We start from the raw sequence: 17,831 nt of genomic DNA on the forward strand, positions 1-17,831 counted from the left end.
GAGGAAAAAATGCTTTTCATTTGCAGAGCTCTCATCCTGCATACTGATGTGTATGTGGGGTGTTTTGGGGGTATTATTGAGAAGTTGGAGCACTCTGACAGATGTTTTCCTCTTTTTCATTCCCTGTTTCTCTGCAGCTCCTTTATTGATTCCCTAAAGTCTGCGAATCCAACAGTTCTTCAAAGGAGTTTCACAGATTCCGCAAAATATCTAAAGTGTAGGAATTTTACATTAAAAAAGTAGTCATCTGAGCTGACCCAATGGCGTGGTCACCTCTTACCGGCCCCTGCGTGGCCCTCGTACTCGTCTTCTTCGGTTTGACCTCCTGCACTCCCTCCGGCCCAGCTTCTGCCACCTGTGCCACGCTGGAACAGAGTCGCTTCTTTGGTGTGTTTTCCTCGACGACCGTCCTGCACTCCACGCCGTGCTCGTGGACCCTGCAGAACCCCGATCCCCGCCGCTACACCGTCTACATGAAGATCACCAAGCCAACCGACTCCTGCGTGCCGCGTCAAATCAAGACCTTCCAGTTTGACTCCTTCATCGAGACCTCCCGCACCTATCTGGGCATGGAGAGCTTCGACGAGGTCGTCCGGCTGTGCGACGCGTCGACCACTGTCACCTACCTGGAGTCCACCAAGCAGTTCCTGCAGATCCGCAAGGTGACCACGAGGAACGGCGTGGAGATGGTGGAGGGGCAGAATGATGTCAGTGAGTTCAAGCCTGAGTTTCTGGTCGTGGGGAAAAGGAACCCAAGCATGCCCGCCTGCCAGATGCTGTGCCAGTGGCTGGAGAAGTGCCTGTCCAGTAGCACCCATGATTATCCCTGTGGCATCATGAACACACCATGCCAGTGCTGGGAGGCCCCGAAGAGGAAGCCAGGGAGCTGCTACAGAGGCGGCGTCTACGTTGAGAAATGCTTTTCTGTTTCCCGTGACAGCATCCGCGAAACTGAGATCATCAGTAAGTTTGTAACATCTTTGGTTATTTACTTCTAGAGTGAATTGAAGTGAAATGTTAAAAAAAAAAAATGAAAGAAAAAAAACTAAATTCTCCAAAAATCGAGCCTTTAAAGAAACAAACAGAAAGTATGTTCCCCCCCGTCTGCTGTGTTGTCTTGTAATGACATCCATCAGGCAGGATCGGGGGGGATCATGTTCTCCGAGACACCACGGCTCTGCAGGCGGTCTCCAGACCTGTTGTCTCTCCCTGTTTGAGTGTTAGGAGATGCTGAGGCTAATGATCCATGTCTGTAGAGCAAGGGCACATGTTTAGGATGTGCACTTCGCCGCCACAAAGTAATGAGAAGTAAATCAAAGGTGTTAGACTAACTGTGCGTCTTCGAGCCTCATTGGCAAGACGGCCTGAACCGCACACATCTCCAGCTCGCCATTTTGTACAAGGAATGCATCTAACGCTTGGCAAGGAGTCTGGGCTGTGGGGAGGGATAGAGGGCATGTGTGTGTGTTAGGGTGGGGGGGGGGGGGGTTTGAAGAGAGCACAAAGACCTCACAGTCAGCTGGTAGCGGAAATGTAAGTGCAGCACTTGTGGTCGTCATAGCAACGCACCTGTCATCCATACACACCACTCTGCACCGGTTCACACAAATTGGTAAAAAGCAAACTATCACCATTTCAAAATGCATCATCTGTCGGGCTGAGTGCTCGGTTCTGCTCACAAAGTCTCGTCCTCGCTCCTTCTCGGCAAATAGGACAATTATACTCCCTGTTTCTGTATTTTAAGCTTTACGAGGGAGGATATTTCACTCTTTTTTGTGTTTACTTTTTAACTGGGGTAACTGTAATTGCTCGCAAAACAATATTTGTTTCCAACCTTGCTCAAAATCTCTCCTCTTATCTCTTCCCGCAGAAGGCTGGGCTGGGTGGGGCCGCTGGTCAGCATGCAGCCAGGAATGCGATGGTGGAGTTCAGGTGCGCAGCCGAGCCTGTCAGCCCGAGGACCGCGTGTGCGAAGGAACCGTTGAAGAGGGACGGGCCTGCAACCCTCAGCCCTGCATTGGTAAGGCCACCTGTCCTTTAGTCATTAGGGTGTGAGCACTCGGCTCCCATTCAATGCAATAATCATGCAATTGTCTAATTCTCTCAGGCAAAGAGCGCAACAGGAGCCAGGGTCTGCGAGCCATCGTCGGTTTGAAGAGAGACAATGCTGATGATTCTCACCATGGAGTCGTTGCAACCCAAACAGGTGAGAAGAAGTTCTTGTAAATGGACGTTTGAAACACTCTCTGCATTGCAATTGTTGAGGGCTTGGTGGGCTGACCCTCTAATTCATGTGTTTTTCTAAGTAGATTCTAAGACAGATGAGTGGTCCCCCTGGAGCGCTTGTTCAATCACCTGCGGAGAAGGGTGGCAGAGCCGCACCCGCGTCTGCGCCACTTCCTCCTTCATCACACAGTGCACCGGCCCGCTGCGTGAGAACCGGCCCTGCAACAACACCGCCGTCTGCCCCGGTGAGCGCCCGGTTTTTGTTTCACTCGTTATCTTGAACATTCCGACCCTGTAGCGGGTTTGCGATGCTGAACTTCCATCGTCATATCATGGCTCTGTGTTACCCCTGTGTAGTGGACGGTGCTTGGGACGAGTGGACCCCCTGGAGCCTGTGCTCATCCACATGCGGCCGTGGTTATCGTGATCGTACCCGCACGTGCAAGCAGCCCCAGAATGGAGGAGAGCCTTGCCGCGGCCCCACAAGACAAACCAAGTTCTGCAACATCGCTGTCTGCCCAGGTGAGTCATGGAACTCTTCTTATTGCACACTTGTGGTTTGATGTTATACAGTATGAGGCGTACAAATACAAATAAATGTTTTTAAAAAACAGATACTATTTCTTAATAAAACAACAGTATTATTATTGTGCCAGTTTGTTCTTGTATTACCATGTTTAAAAACCCATGACAACGGGTCTGGCTGACACACCGCTTACTGAGTCCTCGATGAGCGATAATTAAGCAACTCATTGGCATCCCCATCATCACACATGCAGTAGCAGGTTGACATTACATCTGACGCATTTACAGAATAAAAGCCTCTTTGGGGATGAGTCAGTGGCTTTATGTGAACCGAATGTGACTCATGCTGTGCTCATGGTCACCCAATTTATGAGAAGTCTTCTTTATTCTGCCACCTACTTGAGTGCATTCAAGATTTGACTCATTTTAAAGTCGCTGCTGCAGTTTTTTATGTTAGTTTTTGCCAACTTTTGTGGTAGTTACTATTAACACGCTAGTGGGAAGGGATTTCTTTATCTATTCAAAAGTAAAAGTCTGTGTTGCAATTCCATGTTACCATCAGCAGATGTCTCCCTGCGCAACAGCTGAATTACTAGTGTCTCAAAGGGAGGCTCTGCAGTCATTACTGAGGGATGATTACGCTTCCCATTTGAAACTGAACGGCTTACACAATTGAGTCGTCCATAATGGCCCTTTCAGCACAATGTTTTCCATTTGGACCAATTTAACTTTTATTAAGACTTTGCACTTTATTTCATCTAATTTACTCAACAGTGTTAGAAGTTTTGTTTTACTATTTAAGGCTTTTATTCCACCAAAATAAATCTGGAATATGAAAAGTGTTTGCATGTGGCCAATCGGTATTCCTTTACATGTATGTTCCTATGCCTTTCATTTAAAAAATAGCCACTTTAGAGTTGTTTTTTACAGCGGCATTGCTTCTCAGGGAGATTGGTATATTGGTCCAACAGTATAATGTCTGTGGCCTGAAGGTCCATCTTCTCCTCGGGCTCGCTGTAACTCTATGCGTCTCTTTTTGTGTATCCTCTACCGCCCTCTAGTGGACGGATCCTGGAATGAGTGGTCTGTGTGGAGCGCATGCACCACGTCTTGCTCCAATGGCACCATGCAGAGAATCCGGGAGTGCAACGGGCCGTCCTACGGGGGCTCCGAGTGCCACGGCAGCTGGAAAGATTCAGACACATGCTTCCTGAAAGAATGCCCTGGTAAAATAAACAACAACAACAACAACATAAACAAATGCACTTCTGTTTCAGTCACTCTCCAAATAAAAGATCAATAAAGTGTGCATGTCTAGAGTTCATGGAGTGAAATGTTCTTTTTTAGTTGATGGACGCTGGCATGCATGGAGCTCTTGGAGCAGCTGCAGCAAGACTTGCGGTGGCGGCGCCCAGCAGAGACAGAGAGTCTGTGAGGGGCCCTTCTTTGGTGGAGAGCCTTGCCCTGGGGAAAAGGGAGAGCAGAAGCGTTGCAATGAGAAGAGATGCCCTGGTGAGTGCCTCCATCACAATGCACAAAGATGGCCACACCGCATGACTGTCCAATTAGGAAGAAGAGAGTACTTATCCTTCTACTTATCCGTGGTACTTTATAGAGCCCCATGAGATCTGCCCTGAGCAGAACACCGGAGATGTCGTGTGGAAGAAAACCCCCGCCGGAGACATGGCTGCCATCGCCTGCCCCGCTGATGCTTCAGGTACAGACACAGCGAGAATCGCGCCACGCTTTGTCTGTTCTCCTTGTACGTGTTATTCTGTTTATCATACCCCATTATGTCAACTACAAGTTTGTATTTTCTCTCGTACACAGGTCTGATTTTGCGCCGGTGCACTCTGGACGCTGTAGGTCTCGCCTCCTGGGAGAGCCCGACTCACATCAAGTGTGTCTCCAGGAACTACGAGAACATTCAGATGATGGTACGCCCCACATATGGACCCTAATTCAAATCGGTTGTGTCCTCACACACAGCGTATTTCCCAGTCAAACCAGCGAATGTCAAAGATTCAGATTAACCTCTTGACCTTTCTTCTGCAGTCGAGGGACTACAACTCCAAAGCGCAGACGGGACAGAGCATCGACGGGGTCAGCGAGGTGATTTCACGCCTGAGAGTCTCCTCCGATGAGGGCGCCCAGTACAGCGGAGACCTCTTGGCTGTCATGGAGATCCTGAAGAACACCACTGAACAGTACAAGGCCACCGGCCTGAGATTGAGTAACGCTGACATTGAGGTAAGCCAAAGCCTGTTCATATCAGTGAATAATATAATGCAGCAGTCTTTGACCAACAATAGTTTCTAATGAAGCGAGACGTGGTACCTTCTCACACTTCTGCCTCCATTTAATGATCTGCAGAACTACGTCCAGACAATCAGCAACTTACTGAAGGAGGAACATCGTGACAAATGGGAAGAGGCACAACTGGTACGTGTTTAGAGAGTGTGTGTGTGTGTGTGTGTGTGTGTGTGATCCAGAGTGAATGTGAGCAGGGGAGAAAATAAGTCTGTTATTGCTAATGTTCCTGCGGTGACAAGTAAAGCATTAAAAGCATTAAATTACACGTCTGGAGCGCAACTTATCATCTAGTTTGACCTTTTTATTTCGATTTGTTCATTACAAGCAACATAAACCCAGATGTACTTTCTTCAAATCAAATTAGTGTTAAGTTCAGTAGTAACTACTATAATGGAGTTCCCTGAGAAGATAAGCAAGTGTAGAAAAGTTACACAAATTAAAGACTCCCACTGGCGGGTAAGTGCATATTTGTGTTTAAATTGGAAACTGGATTTCGAGTTTCAAAGGCCACTGCGACAAGAGAACGCTTCAAGGTGAAAGGGGAGGGAGGGAGAGAAAGAGATAAAGAGTGAGATTGAATCACGGAGAATCACGACTCCCACTTTGCAATCTGTGAGTCTTTATGCCAGCCTACGTACCGATGGTCGTTAAGAGGAGCCACGGACAGCACATCGCATACAAGAACACACCTTGCGCCCACATCGCTGCAGCTCTGCGTCAGAGACACGCACGTCAGGCAGCCCTCCCTTCCACCGAGCGAGAAGGAGAAGACAAGAAGAAAAAAACCACAGTATGAATCAACAGTCTGCCCATTTATGGCCTTAAGGAAGTTCCTAGGTTGCATAGCAGCAAGCAGTGTTTCTTTTTTTCTGTCCAGCGCTTAGTGCTCTGAAAGAATAAGTACAGGCTGCACTGACATAAGAGTAGGACATCCAGATATGGGCATGTTATCAATAAGCGGTGGCCAATTAATGCTAATTGTGTAAATTGCATATAATGAATGAGCACCCTCCCCTTTTTACCCATTGTCCCTCTTTCTGACTTTTCCTCCGTTCCTTTTCTTTTTTTCTCTTTCATCCAGATGGGCGCCAACATGAAGGAGTTCCTCCGCCTTGTCGAGGACTCTGTGAACATGATCGGTATGCAAATGAGCGGCTTTCAGGACATCTACGAAGTCACCGAGAATTTAGGTGAGCCCTAATTTCCCACTGCCAGCTGCTCTCTGCTCGTGTCTCATCAGGATGATGTGTCCCATATAGGCAGCCGCATGCATCAGTTATCCCTGTGACAGTGTCCAGGCCATCAGCTTTACCATATTATATTATTGCCATCTCCAAAACGTTAAGCAGGCATCTTTTGCATTGCACACATTTGGCTTCTACACGAATATCAATCTGTCAAACACTGAAAATAACTGTAAACTTTACATTCTTCAGTCACTCTCTGTGACTGTGGTCTCAGTGAAGCCGACATTCTCACAGGATGTCGTTGAGTGACTACTGCGCTCAGACACACGTGACGCATCAGACCAAAATGTCCTTGGCGTTCGTCGACTGTTCATCCAACACAGTGTCCAACAAAGCTGTGACCTCTAAGTGCTGCTCACTAACCAAGCCCTCAATTTCTCAATCTCTGTCCTCCTCAGTGCTGAGCATCCACAAGCGCCCGACGACCGCCAACTCCAACTTTACCTTCCCCGTGAAAGGCTGGAGGGGCATGCTGGACTGGGTCAGGACCTCTGAGGAGAAGATCTCCGTGTCCCGTGACGCCCTGCCCATTGGACAAGCTGGTAAGACGAGACAGACGTCGACGTTTTCTGCGCCAACCAATGTGCAGTCTTGTGAATTTGAGAGTAATCCGGCCCTTTTCGCTCTTTCCAGATGGCAACGATGCTTTTGTGACCGGCATCGTCCTTTACAGAAACCTTGCCTCTATTCTGTCCTTCCAGAGGTAATTTGATTACTTTTACTGCTTTTACATGTATCCAACTGGCCCTTTTTGAAATACATGTTATCATCACCAGATGGCGCCTCACTCCCTGCACATTCACTCCCCGTGTTCTCACTTGCACCTTCATTGTGCGACCCTGACCATATGCAGTCAACCATAAGGACGACACTGACTGTGCAATGTTCTCCTCCTCCACAGCAACACCACCCTCATCAACTCCAAGGTGGTGACAGTGATCGTCAACCCCAGCCCGTCTCACCTGTCCACCCCCATTGAGATCGAGTTCCCCCACCTCCACAATGTAAGTCCCTAATGCTTACCCAATCTAATGGAGCCCTACGAAAAATACCCCCCCCCCCCCCACCCCTCCCTCTCTGGGTGTTTGCTCGCCGCGGTGCACAGAGCCTGACATTCTGTTGACATTTGCAGTGACACTGTGACTTTTACTTATACTTGTGTCGTTTGAAACCCGGCAAAGATCACAGCTAAACCAAACAGCCAGTTGGCGATGCTGAAAAATTCATGCGCAATAATTAGTTCCTGCAAGAAGCTGTTTTTAGTTGTGCGTGTGCATTACGGCAGAGGGTGCAGAGAAATGTGGGCAGGTGGCTGGCAGCAAGTTGTTGCATCTCACACGTCTAGAGTATGCCACCCCATCCTACACATTTCCAAAGACTCCTCACACTGACTCTCTTTTTTCTTTCTTTTTTAGGGCACCATGAATGAGACGTGCCTCTCATGGGACGAGAGTGAAACGTAAGTGTTGACCGCAGTGGTTTTTCTTTGTGCGTCCAACCATCGCTCACATCTATTGTGTGTCCCGGGTGGCCATGTGAGCCACTCTGGCGCTTGTTGTTGTTTGTCTCCTCGCTTGTCGCCGACGTCAGTCCCGCATCTGTCACTGCATAAGATCATGCACCCCACCTTAGAATCACCGGAGAGAGGGAGCACTCGTGTTTCATCCTTTTTTCATATCAATGGTTGCCGACCAGGAGGACAAAGCAATGCCACAACATGGTGACCCCATCTCTCCTAGCCAGAAGGCTTCCCCTCGGCAGTCTGACATTCTCTCCTGCATGAGGCATATATAACAACCTCAGTGGATCTAGTTGAGTGACACTTCATTCTGCTGAAGGAAAAGCTCACAGGCATCACTTGGCACCTCATTACATTCACCAGTGAGTGAACCCATCGCAGCGTCCTCACAGGTCACGCTGCAGTGTCAATCTAAAGACAACGACAGCCATCCCTTCGCCTCCGAGTCCTGTTCACATGTCACCGCTGGGGTTAATGACTTTGGCGCGTAGAGAGGAGAGTTTATGAAGATGCTCAGATGCATTTGAACAACTTATAACAGGAGCTGCTGCTAGCCCGGATCAGTCAGCCACAGGCCCACTTTGCCCTCCTGAAGAATACACTGGTGGACCATTAGCATTTAGATAGTTGTGTACACTTGTGGACGACAGATAAGAAATGGAAATGCAGCTGAATACCCCCCACACCTTCTTATATAACTAGTCCAAGCAATAGCAAAAGCAAAAATGACGTGAAGGAGAATCTATGATACCTCTGGATGGAGGGCAAAGTGCCTCTGGTCAAATTAGATTATTTTTTGATAGAGGATGTGATTAATGGGGGGGATCGAGACAGTCAGATGGCAGTTTGGGGTCAATGCTTCTTTGCAGAGCTGCATATGTCTGATAACAGGAAATACTCCATTAGCTCATCCACCAATTAACTTTAATCAGATGGATACAGATAAAATGCTCCGCAGCTTTTTGTGACGCAATATAGGAGCAAATTATAGGGCCACACTCGCTTCTTTTGGCTGTCTTTGCATCACGCAACATTAAACCCGTCTGCATGATACGACAGCTCAAACACGGCGCACATTAAACTGTTCAGCCAAGCCTGCTTGGACACCATTCCAGTTAACCGCCATGATGACTTTGCCCCGCGGCCGAGTAGGTCCACCAGGCTGGACCTACTGGCTCCTCTGCCTTCACCAGTCAGTCGCAGCCTGAGGGCGCCGCTCGTGGCCTCGGCCTCCTCTGGGCTCACTAGGGTCTGAACCCAAACACACAAAGGCAGATCTCAGCACAAGTTGTGTGCAAAATGTTGGGGATTCAGGGATTTGGAGAAGTTAATTTGTCATCAGACTATGAGTGCATCTCATTTACTCAGATGGCCTCAATGAAGCACTTATTGATTTTAGTTTTTGCTTGTACGGTGATCATTTCGGCAAAGTATTATTAAAGCTGATCACTGCAGATACTTTAGATGTATTATGTGAAAAGTAATTTATATTATTAAGTGTTAGACTGCATAAATACCAACAGGAATCAGTGAAGTGTAGACTGTGGAAGACCTATGGGAATTACACTATCTTCACATTCCCCTCCATCTTTGTCAAAAGAGGGAACATGTTGTCTTTTGTCCCCCCCCCCCCCCCCCAGTGCACAGGCCAAGTGTTGCCAATCATCTCATGTCTGCTGAGGAAAGATTGCCCACAATAAGAAATTATCCAGATTATGCTAATAATGAGATTTATGAAGACCGATCATCATTAATCACGGTGCAGGTGGCTGTTAATCATTACATGTGAATATACATCATCATGCTTTTCCTGTGGGTCATTGGACATGATATGTATTACTCTCATACTGGATCACACATATTTAAGTATTATAATGGAACATAGCGATGGTTATGTGTGTGGATTAACATGCGACTCCGATTGGCCATGTTCTAAAAACCATATGATGAGAATGTGACATTCACATGAGAGCGTTGTCAGAGCGCTCCTCTCACAGCCCGTCCTTTCCCTCTCCTTCCCTCTACAGTTCCTCTCTGCTCGGCTCTTGGTCTGCTCGGAGCTGCAGAGCGGTCCCCGTTCATTCATTCAGAACCAAATGCGTGTGTGACAGCCTCTCCACTTTCGCCATCTTAGCGCGCGTCAACTTCGACTCGGTAAGTCCTCTTGTCTTTTCACAATGTGATCGTGGGTTTTTCTCTTTTATTTAAATGTTCCGTGTGAATGCGGCGCGTGCAGTGTGGACGTGTGCAGGACTTGTTGTTTTCGTGCGCTCTGCGGTCCGCCTGCACCTCTTTGTCTCCGCGCAGTGCTCGTGCTGATCGGATGAATTACAGCATTTATACAAACAAGCGAGCAACATGTTGATGTGGAGGAATTGCCTTTCGGTTTTAAAACGGAAGACGTGATGAATTGCACATTGTCGATTGTGCATCGATTGGTGCTTCGGTGCTTGCAATCAATCAGCTGCATAATCGACTAAATATATATGATCGCCCCTTTGGGAAATAGCGTATGCGGTTGCTTGCATGACAAATATGGAAAATGGAAACCGATTTTTTCCAATCACTTTTTGATTATTGTTTAATCTGGCTTTGTATTTCATTTCCGATTATGCATGTTTTTTGTATTATGCATGTCAGATTGAGTCAACAGTTAGTGCAGGGGGGCTTGTTTGCTCTGCATTGATTACCGACATTTGTCATCACGCATCAAGATATTTCATGCGCAAAGACAATGTGTTGGCTCGAGAGCTGCTCGTTCTCCAGTTGCCGTGGCAACGCGGTTTCTGCAGCGCAAACTCGGTCTGTGTGATTCTTGATAGCTGCGATTCTGATGAAAACACACACACACACACACAGACACACAGACAGACAGAGACACAATCCCTGAACAACAGAAGAAACGGTCCATCTCCACTTTGCATCTGACTGCTGCTGCACACATATATAAACAATCAACAAATGTCTATTAGTTTGATAAAATGCACATTTAAAATGTGCATTTTGGTTAATTTTAGCCTTTTATTTAGTGTGCTTTAGTGGCCAAACAGCTCATGAATATGGACTGCAGTGTTTTTCTGCTGCTATAAGCCCATTCTCCGGCTTGCTTTCTCCCCAACCTGTTGTTTTCATGTAAGATTTTATTTGAACAGCGCCTCCCATATTTGTCATAGACTGCACATTCCCCCTCCTTTCAACCTCCCGCAACAGTAAAAAGGCAGCTGCGCCTATCACTCCAGTCTGCCAGTATCTCTGAATTCACCCGCCCTTCCTCATCCCCCTGCTTCCTCTTCAGCCACAGCGGAGAGGCTGGAAATGCCAGAGGTGGACCAATGAGAGACAGACGTCTGGTAATGCATAGATGGTTCTTTCCAGCTCTCCGGCCATCCTTTTGATGTGTGCCATGGACATTTTCAATTGCGTCTTTCTACAAGCCGTGTGAAAAACACCATCGAGAGGCAGAGAAAGAGAGAGAGAGAGAGAGAAAGGAGGTGTAAAAAACAGTCAGATACTGCAGTGTGTTAGCGCTCATTCGATATGGTCTGATTCCAGGAGTCCTGTACACTCAAAAAAACGATTCAAGCCCTTCTTAGAGGTGACACATTTAAATATTGTTTGATACATTTAAATAAATCAATTACAAAACGAAGATATTTATTTTGAATGGGTGTAACACAAAATGTATGAATACTTTCATTTATTAGATTTATTTAGGTTACACTCACAAAAACGATTCAAGCCCTTCTTCGAGGTGACACATTTAAATCTTGTTTGATACATTTAAATAAATCAATTACAAAAATAGATATTTATATTTAATGGGTGTAACACAAAATGTATGAATTCTTTCATTTGTTAGATGGTGTGCATATCAACTCAAAATAAATGTGTTTCATTGAGGACTACCCTTTGCGCATGCGCCAGCTGAAAATCAGTTGTTTACAAGGTGAAGACACTTTCAGGGCTGTACGGTGGTGTAGTGGCTAGCACTGTCGCCTCAAAGCCAAAGGTCTGTGGGTTCAATTCCCAGTTGGGGCTTTCCTTCTGTGTGGAGTTTTCTTAGTTCGTTAGTTAGTTTATATTTTGAGTTGGACAAACACAAATTAATTTAATTTAATGAATATCGTTATTTTATTTTAGATGTATTTGATACAAATGAGTTGGACTAACTTAATTACATTGTATTGCACTGATGTGCTAAATTTGAGTTGGAGTTGCATATAATTATTGGATGGAAAACCTGCCAACAATTTAATTGAGTTCATCCAATGAGTCATTTCTTTGAGTGTAGCCTCATGTGTGTTGGAAGCACGGTGGTCCAGTGGGAGCAGCCCACACAGTTATAACAGATGCCCTTGAACACTGGGTTATTCAATTAAATAAATAAAACCTGCACATTGGTTGAAAAGGAGAACATGTGATCTGGTCAAGGACAGGCAGAAGACATGCTTCATATTTAGGTCAAACTGGCTGTCACTCAGAGGCCCATGGTGCAAGCGTCAACCTAGATATCGAGATCGGGAACAGAGGGAACAGAACACACTGTATCGTCCTTGTTATTTTTCTTCTCTCCCCAGACTCAGTAAAGGCTGAAGCAAAGGGACAGCTCACCACACACTGCTATCTGCCATCTGTTTTGGGGCGCTTCTGATGTAGTTGGATAGATTTTTAAACAAATTTGCCACACTAAATTAGTCTTTGGCTGTCTGTGAGCCGGACTCCACCAGCTGTGCTTGGGTATCAGAAAAGCCTCTTCGGAGCACGTATAGAGGTGGAGAGAAACAGTCATTTGAAGATCAGTATTGCGCCCTTTAAATCAGCAATGGCAAATGCAGTTGAAACCATGCTTCACTTACGCCTGCAATATGAGGATCTACAGCCATCATAAATCAAACGAAGGCCAAAGCAGAATGTGTTCCTTCGCCCTCTATCTGCGCTAATTGGATACCTGCAGATTTATTAGATCTGAGGACATTCTCACCTTTTGGAATCCTGTCCACCCTCCATGCGTCATCACAAATATAATCACACATTTGTCAATTATCTAAAGCCTGAACCGTTTTCATCCAGCTCACACATCTTGCGGCGATGATAACTCAGAGGTGTTGGATGTAACTCAAAGTCGTATTAAAGCCACTAGAGTAGGTGTAAGATGGATAAGGATTACAGGTGCAGTGAAACCACACAATTGGCTGCTGGGAGTTTGCAGGTGTGATAGCCAGGTAGCGAGGGCTTTGTGAAGTCTCAAGGAGCTGAGATTTGTGTGTGCGGCAGTGACCCGTCTGCCCTCCAGGTGATCGAGCAGCAGGGAAGACAATCCCTCCGCGGTTTCCTCCGCCAGAGATTCGGTGCGAGGGCTGTTTGAAACATGGGACGGTCGCCGCCGCTGGCAGTGGCAGGCGCTGAACTGCTGTCAGGAATCAGAAGGCGTGGTGGTGGCAGATTAATGCTCAGGTGATAATGGTCCAGCTGTCCACTCCTGCAGAGACGGGCGAGGGGCTGCTGCTCGACCCATAAACACCAGCGGGGAAAAGATTGTAAAACACAGCTAAAGGCGAGAGAAAACGAGTAGCTGAGGATGTCCGTGAGCCATCAGAAGGCTGCTGTAGCAGCTCACACTAATAACTGACCACAGCAACCATGAGCTGCCCCCTGGGAATTGAAAAAAACCCTCCTTTGCTCAGTGGAGAGAGATATATGTGCAGTATCCTCCTCGCCTCATTTGCTGACACAAAAGCTCTCTGGAGAGACGCAGTGACCCCGACCATTTGTTTGGTTGGCCGCTCCGTCTTTCTGACACGTTCACCTTGGGGTCACCTTGCCTCAGCCGTGGCCTGATTGTGCCATTCAACTGTTTGCCTACAGGGAGCTGTCTGCTCTTCCAGATAGCGCACACCTAGAGGCTTTGAAAATGCACACGCCTTTGTTTGTGTGTGTGTGTGTGTGTGTGTGGATCTCAGTGCTGGTTTCCGCTCTGAATAAATGTGTGTTTTTTAAATCAGCTCTAAGACGCATATGTTGTCTTGTCTCCTCTCTGCAGATCATGGACAAGTCACTGCTCCCGTCCGTGACTCTCATCGTCGGCTGTGGGGTCTCGTCTCTCACCCTGCTGCTCCTCATCATCATCTACGTCTCCGTGTGGAAGTAAGTAACCCCGCCAGCAAAGTCCGCCATGTTGGCCTCAAACGTTATATACACTGCGCACTCTGGTTTGTCTCTCCTCTACGCGCTCATCTCTAAACTCGTTCTTTTCCTCTCCCTTTGAAAAACTCTAGGTACATCCGCTCCGAGCGCTCCGTTATCCTCATCAACTTCTGCCTCTCCATTATATGCTCCAATGCCCTCATTCTGATCGGACAAACTCAGACTCGCAACAAGGTACGGCACTCTTCCAACCAATTGCAACCTCTCTTTTTAAACCTCTTTGAAACTCACTGCTTTGGGGATTTTGGAAGCAGCAGCGCCATTGACACAGATTTCTCATCTTTCCTCTCCATCCCTCGTTCCCTCTGGGCTCTCACAGGTGGTGTGTACTCTCGTTGCTGCTCTCCTGCACTTCTTTTTCCTCTCCTCTTTCTGCTGGGTGCTGACAGAAGCTTGGCAGTCCTACATGGCTGTCACTGGTCGTCTGCGCAACCGCATCATCCGCAAGCGCTTCTTGTGCTTAGGCTGGGGTAAGAGCAGCTGTCTTTCTTTCTCTCCTTTTGCAGCATTTTTCTCGCAAGCTTTTTACCTTCTCAGGCTCTAACTTTCCATCTCCCCTTTGCATCATTTCTATCTTTCAGGCCTTCCTGCACTGGTGGTGGCTGTGTCTGTGGGTTTCACCAAAGCCAAGGGATACGGCACCGTCAACTAGTGAGTTCACTCTCAACCTTTCCCTTTTTTGGGGCTTTCTCTTTTCTCTTCATTTATTCTGCAACGCTCTTCTTTTCGCTCAATCATTGATGTTCTTCTTGTCTTGTGTAGCTGCTGGCTGTCTCTTGAGGGCGGACTCCTCTACTCCTTTGTTGGCCCTGCTGCAGCTGTTGTTTTGGTAAGTTTTCCGACTTTGGCATTCCCCAATCCATCACAATGCGTAGTCTGCTTGTGTAAATGCATTACCTGTTATTACATTGTCTCATCCAATTTGTTCCCCTTCCAATCCCAGGTGAACATGGTCATTGGTATTCTGGTCTTCAACAAGCTGGTATCCAAGGACGGCATCACCGACGTGAAGCTGAAGGAGAGAGCAGGGTAGGTCTTATTGATCCTCTGTGTACACCAGAGTGTTGTGCTTATCGCCCTCATCAGTGCCATTACAGGGATATTGATGATGTGCTTTGATATCAAGCCTCACAATCAAACAACAGGAGGGAATAGAGCAGAGAAACAGAAGTCCAATGCAGCTTTTCTGATTCTAATCGGTTGTTTTTCTCCTGCAGAGCGTCCCTGTGGAGCTCCTGCGTGGTTCTGCCCCTCTTGGCCCTCACCTGGATGTCTGCCGTCCTGGCCATCACCGACCGCCGCTCGGCCCTCTTCCAGATCCTCTTTGCCGTCTTCGACTCTCTGGAGGGCTTCATCATTGTCATGGTTCACTGCATCCTGCGTAGAGAGGTACGGGACAACATTTAGACAGAATAAAGGAACAGAAATGTAAAGGAATGTAGTTTCTGGATGAGGTCACATGAGTTGTGATCTGAATGCAATTTCCTGAAGTTTTCCCTTCATCCATTAGGTTCAAGAAGCTGTAAAGTGCAGAGTAGTCGACCGCAAGGACGACGGCACTGGAGATTCTGGCAGTTCCCATCACAATGCCAACCCCCAGCTTATGGTAAATGTCTTGGCTTATTGCCTTTTTAATGTCTTGAGTGCCTTTGATCATTATCCCTAAATGAATATGTGCATACATTTCATGCACTGATAGAAAATGTTATTATTCTTTTATCAGCAGTCTGACAATGAAAAGGAGAGAGATTCAAGCAGACAAGGTGAGCCCCTTTTACCTCAGCGTTTTCTCTCATGCTCTTAACCATTTTCCCATGTGCATTTAAATTTCTGTGAGCCTTGCACTTAAAACATCTGATCATGCATAAAAAGATAACACAATTTTTGTCAAGCATGTCATGGTTCTTTTATGGTTTTTAACTCTCTCGTACCATTTCTCCAAAAAGGAATGAAGAGTTCCTCTGAAGAGAAAATGCCTCCACCTCAGATGCCTCTTCCCATGGGCTCCAACTTCCACACCCTGCCATCCAACCCGAGTAAGAGCCACATGCAGGCACTCCCCGAATATTCCAGCCACACCCTCACCCTGAAGAGAGAGAAGAGCCGACTGGCGGGAGGAATCAACCCATCCTGCGGGAAACCCGTGTACGTCTGCGAGGGGGAGCTTTTCCAGCAGCTGGACGTCGATCTCGCTCGGGCTCAGGCCGAGGGAAGCATCTCCGACGGCAGCAGCTACGTCCTCATACCCAACACCACCTCCACCCTGAGGTCCAAGCCCAAGGATGACCCCACGAAATACAACATCAGCGTGGAGCAGCTGCCACAGGCCAGACTGATGCACCTCAGCGGGCCCTTTGCCGAGCCCCAGGCGGCCTTCGGGATCAAGTCCATGCCCCTGGACCAGGTCAGCGTGTCGTACTCGGAGAGAGACTCGCCCATCCAGAACATCCACAACATGTCCAGCGAGTCTCACATCACCCACAGCAGCCTGGAGAACACCTTTGAGTCCATGAACTCCATGATGTCCAAGAGTGAGACCATCTCCACCCTGTCCATGAGCTCCTTGGAGGTAAGAGGAGATGGAATAGTGTGACCTTTTGCAGAATATTTGTGTTATGCATTATGGTGCGATATATTTAACATCGATCTGAAACTAAACCAACTTTCTTTTGTCTTTCGTTATTTTTTTGCAGAGGCAGAAATCCCGTTATGCTGAGTTGGACTTTGAGGTAAATATTGTTTGGAATCTGGCTTTTAAAAACAAAATGACTGTAATGTATATTAAATGTTTTACAGTGAGCATTTATTTTGAGACTAAACATTTTTTTCATTGTCTTCCCCAGAAAATAATGCACACAAAGAAACGCCACCAGAACATGTTCCAGGACCTAAACAGGAAGCACCATCACGCTGAGAAAGACAGGGAGTCACCTGCTTCTGACAGCAAGGTAACGCATCATCATCATATGAGGCTCACCACTCATTTGCATAGGCATTCATTGTCAGGAGATGCAGAACAAAATATGGGACACACAACAAAGGCAATTATAAAGTTAAACACAATCTACTTTAATGTAATACGGACCTTATAAAACAACCAGCGATGTGTGTATTGAACTATGGTTGTCATGACTTTGAGGTCATTTGATTAAGGATGTATTCTCTTCCTTCCTTCTTGCAGTCTGTGAGATGGAGTGTGTCTTCAGGAGGAAGTGACAAAACGAACCACAGTGTGAGTGTTTATATACAAACTCACAATCTCAAATTGTACTGCCAGACAATCAGATATTACACTTGCCTCAAGGAGGAATAATTTCCCCTAATGACCACATTACTTTCATTATTAGAAAAGCACCTCTGATGTAATGAAACCCATTACATTTTGATTAAATCAGGATGTTGCTATGGGCTGATGGCTGACACCAGTGTTAAAGTGCCTCCTCTTTGTTCCTCAACAGGACAAACAGCAGGGTCCTCTGGAGAGGCCGTGGGAGGGGGTCCGGGTCATACAGCAGTCGCCCCCTGCATGGGTGCGTAAAGACCTGGAGCCCATTGTCGACTCTGTGGAGTGGGAGAAGGCCGGCACCACCATCCCTCTGGTGGGACAGGACATCATCGACCTGCAGACAGAGGTCTGAGGGAGAGGAGGGGGGCTAGAGAAGCCACCTGATTTCACCTCGTTCACCTTTTTGGTTAAAAAATGGGATCCTGTAAGGATGGAGTAATGGAAACCGAGGATGGGAGAAAGTAGGTCCCAGAATGAATGTCTTCAAACCCTCAACCAGAGCAGGAAGGAA

General features: G+C 47.0%; 1 protein-coding gene across 1 annotated transcript; it reads left to right on the forward strand.

The window, feature by feature from the left end:
* Window positions 1-260: 260 nt before the first annotated feature.
* On the forward strand, window positions 261-17,672 carry LOC130194854 (adhesion G protein-coupled receptor B1-like). The gene is made up of 31 exons (XM_056416033.1): window positions 261-963; window positions 1,871-2,020; window positions 2,108-2,206; window positions 2,307-2,471; window positions 2,584-2,748; window positions 3,813-3,977; window positions 4,099-4,263; window positions 4,367-4,468; window positions 4,582-4,688; window positions 4,807-5,001; window positions 5,125-5,193; window positions 6,146-6,254; window positions 6,710-6,853; window positions 6,945-7,014; window positions 7,213-7,315; window positions 7,727-7,770; window positions 9,858-9,984; window positions 13,871-13,974; window positions 14,106-14,208; window positions 14,354-14,504; window positions 14,616-14,685; window positions 14,797-14,863; window positions 14,978-15,063; window positions 15,252-15,423; window positions 15,545-15,640; window positions 15,758-15,797; window positions 15,981-16,603; window positions 16,728-16,763; window positions 16,878-16,982; window positions 17,216-17,266; window positions 17,493-17,672. Exons 1-31 carry the CDS (start codon window positions 261-263, stop codon window positions 17,670-17,672), a joined length of 4,566 nt encoding a protein of 1,521 aa, XP_056272008.1.
* The last annotated feature ends 159 nt before the right edge of the window (window positions 17,673-17,831 follow it).

This window comes from Pseudoliparis swirei, chromosome 1 (assembly GCF_029220125.1).
Source record: "Pseudoliparis swirei isolate HS2019 ecotype Mariana Trench chromosome 1, NWPU_hadal_v1, whole genome shotgun sequence".
Taxonomy (NCBI): domain Eukaryota; kingdom Metazoa; phylum Chordata; class Actinopteri; order Perciformes; family Liparidae; genus Pseudoliparis; species Pseudoliparis swirei.

Bases quoted from the DNA above. Each gene is read 5' to 3' on its own strand.
- LOC130194854 (XM_056416033.1), top strand. From the start codon at position 261: ATGGCGTGGTCACCTCTTACCGGCCCCTGCGTGGCCCTCGTACTCGTC. The intron at 2,207-2,306 runs GTGAGAAGAAGT...TGTTTTTCTAAG, and splicing joins AGTCGTTGCAACCCAAACAG to TAGATTCTAAGACAGATGAG. The intron at 5,002-5,124 runs GTAAGCCAAAGC...AATGATCTGCAG, and splicing joins TGAGTAACGCTGACATTGAG to AACTACGTCCAGACAATCAG.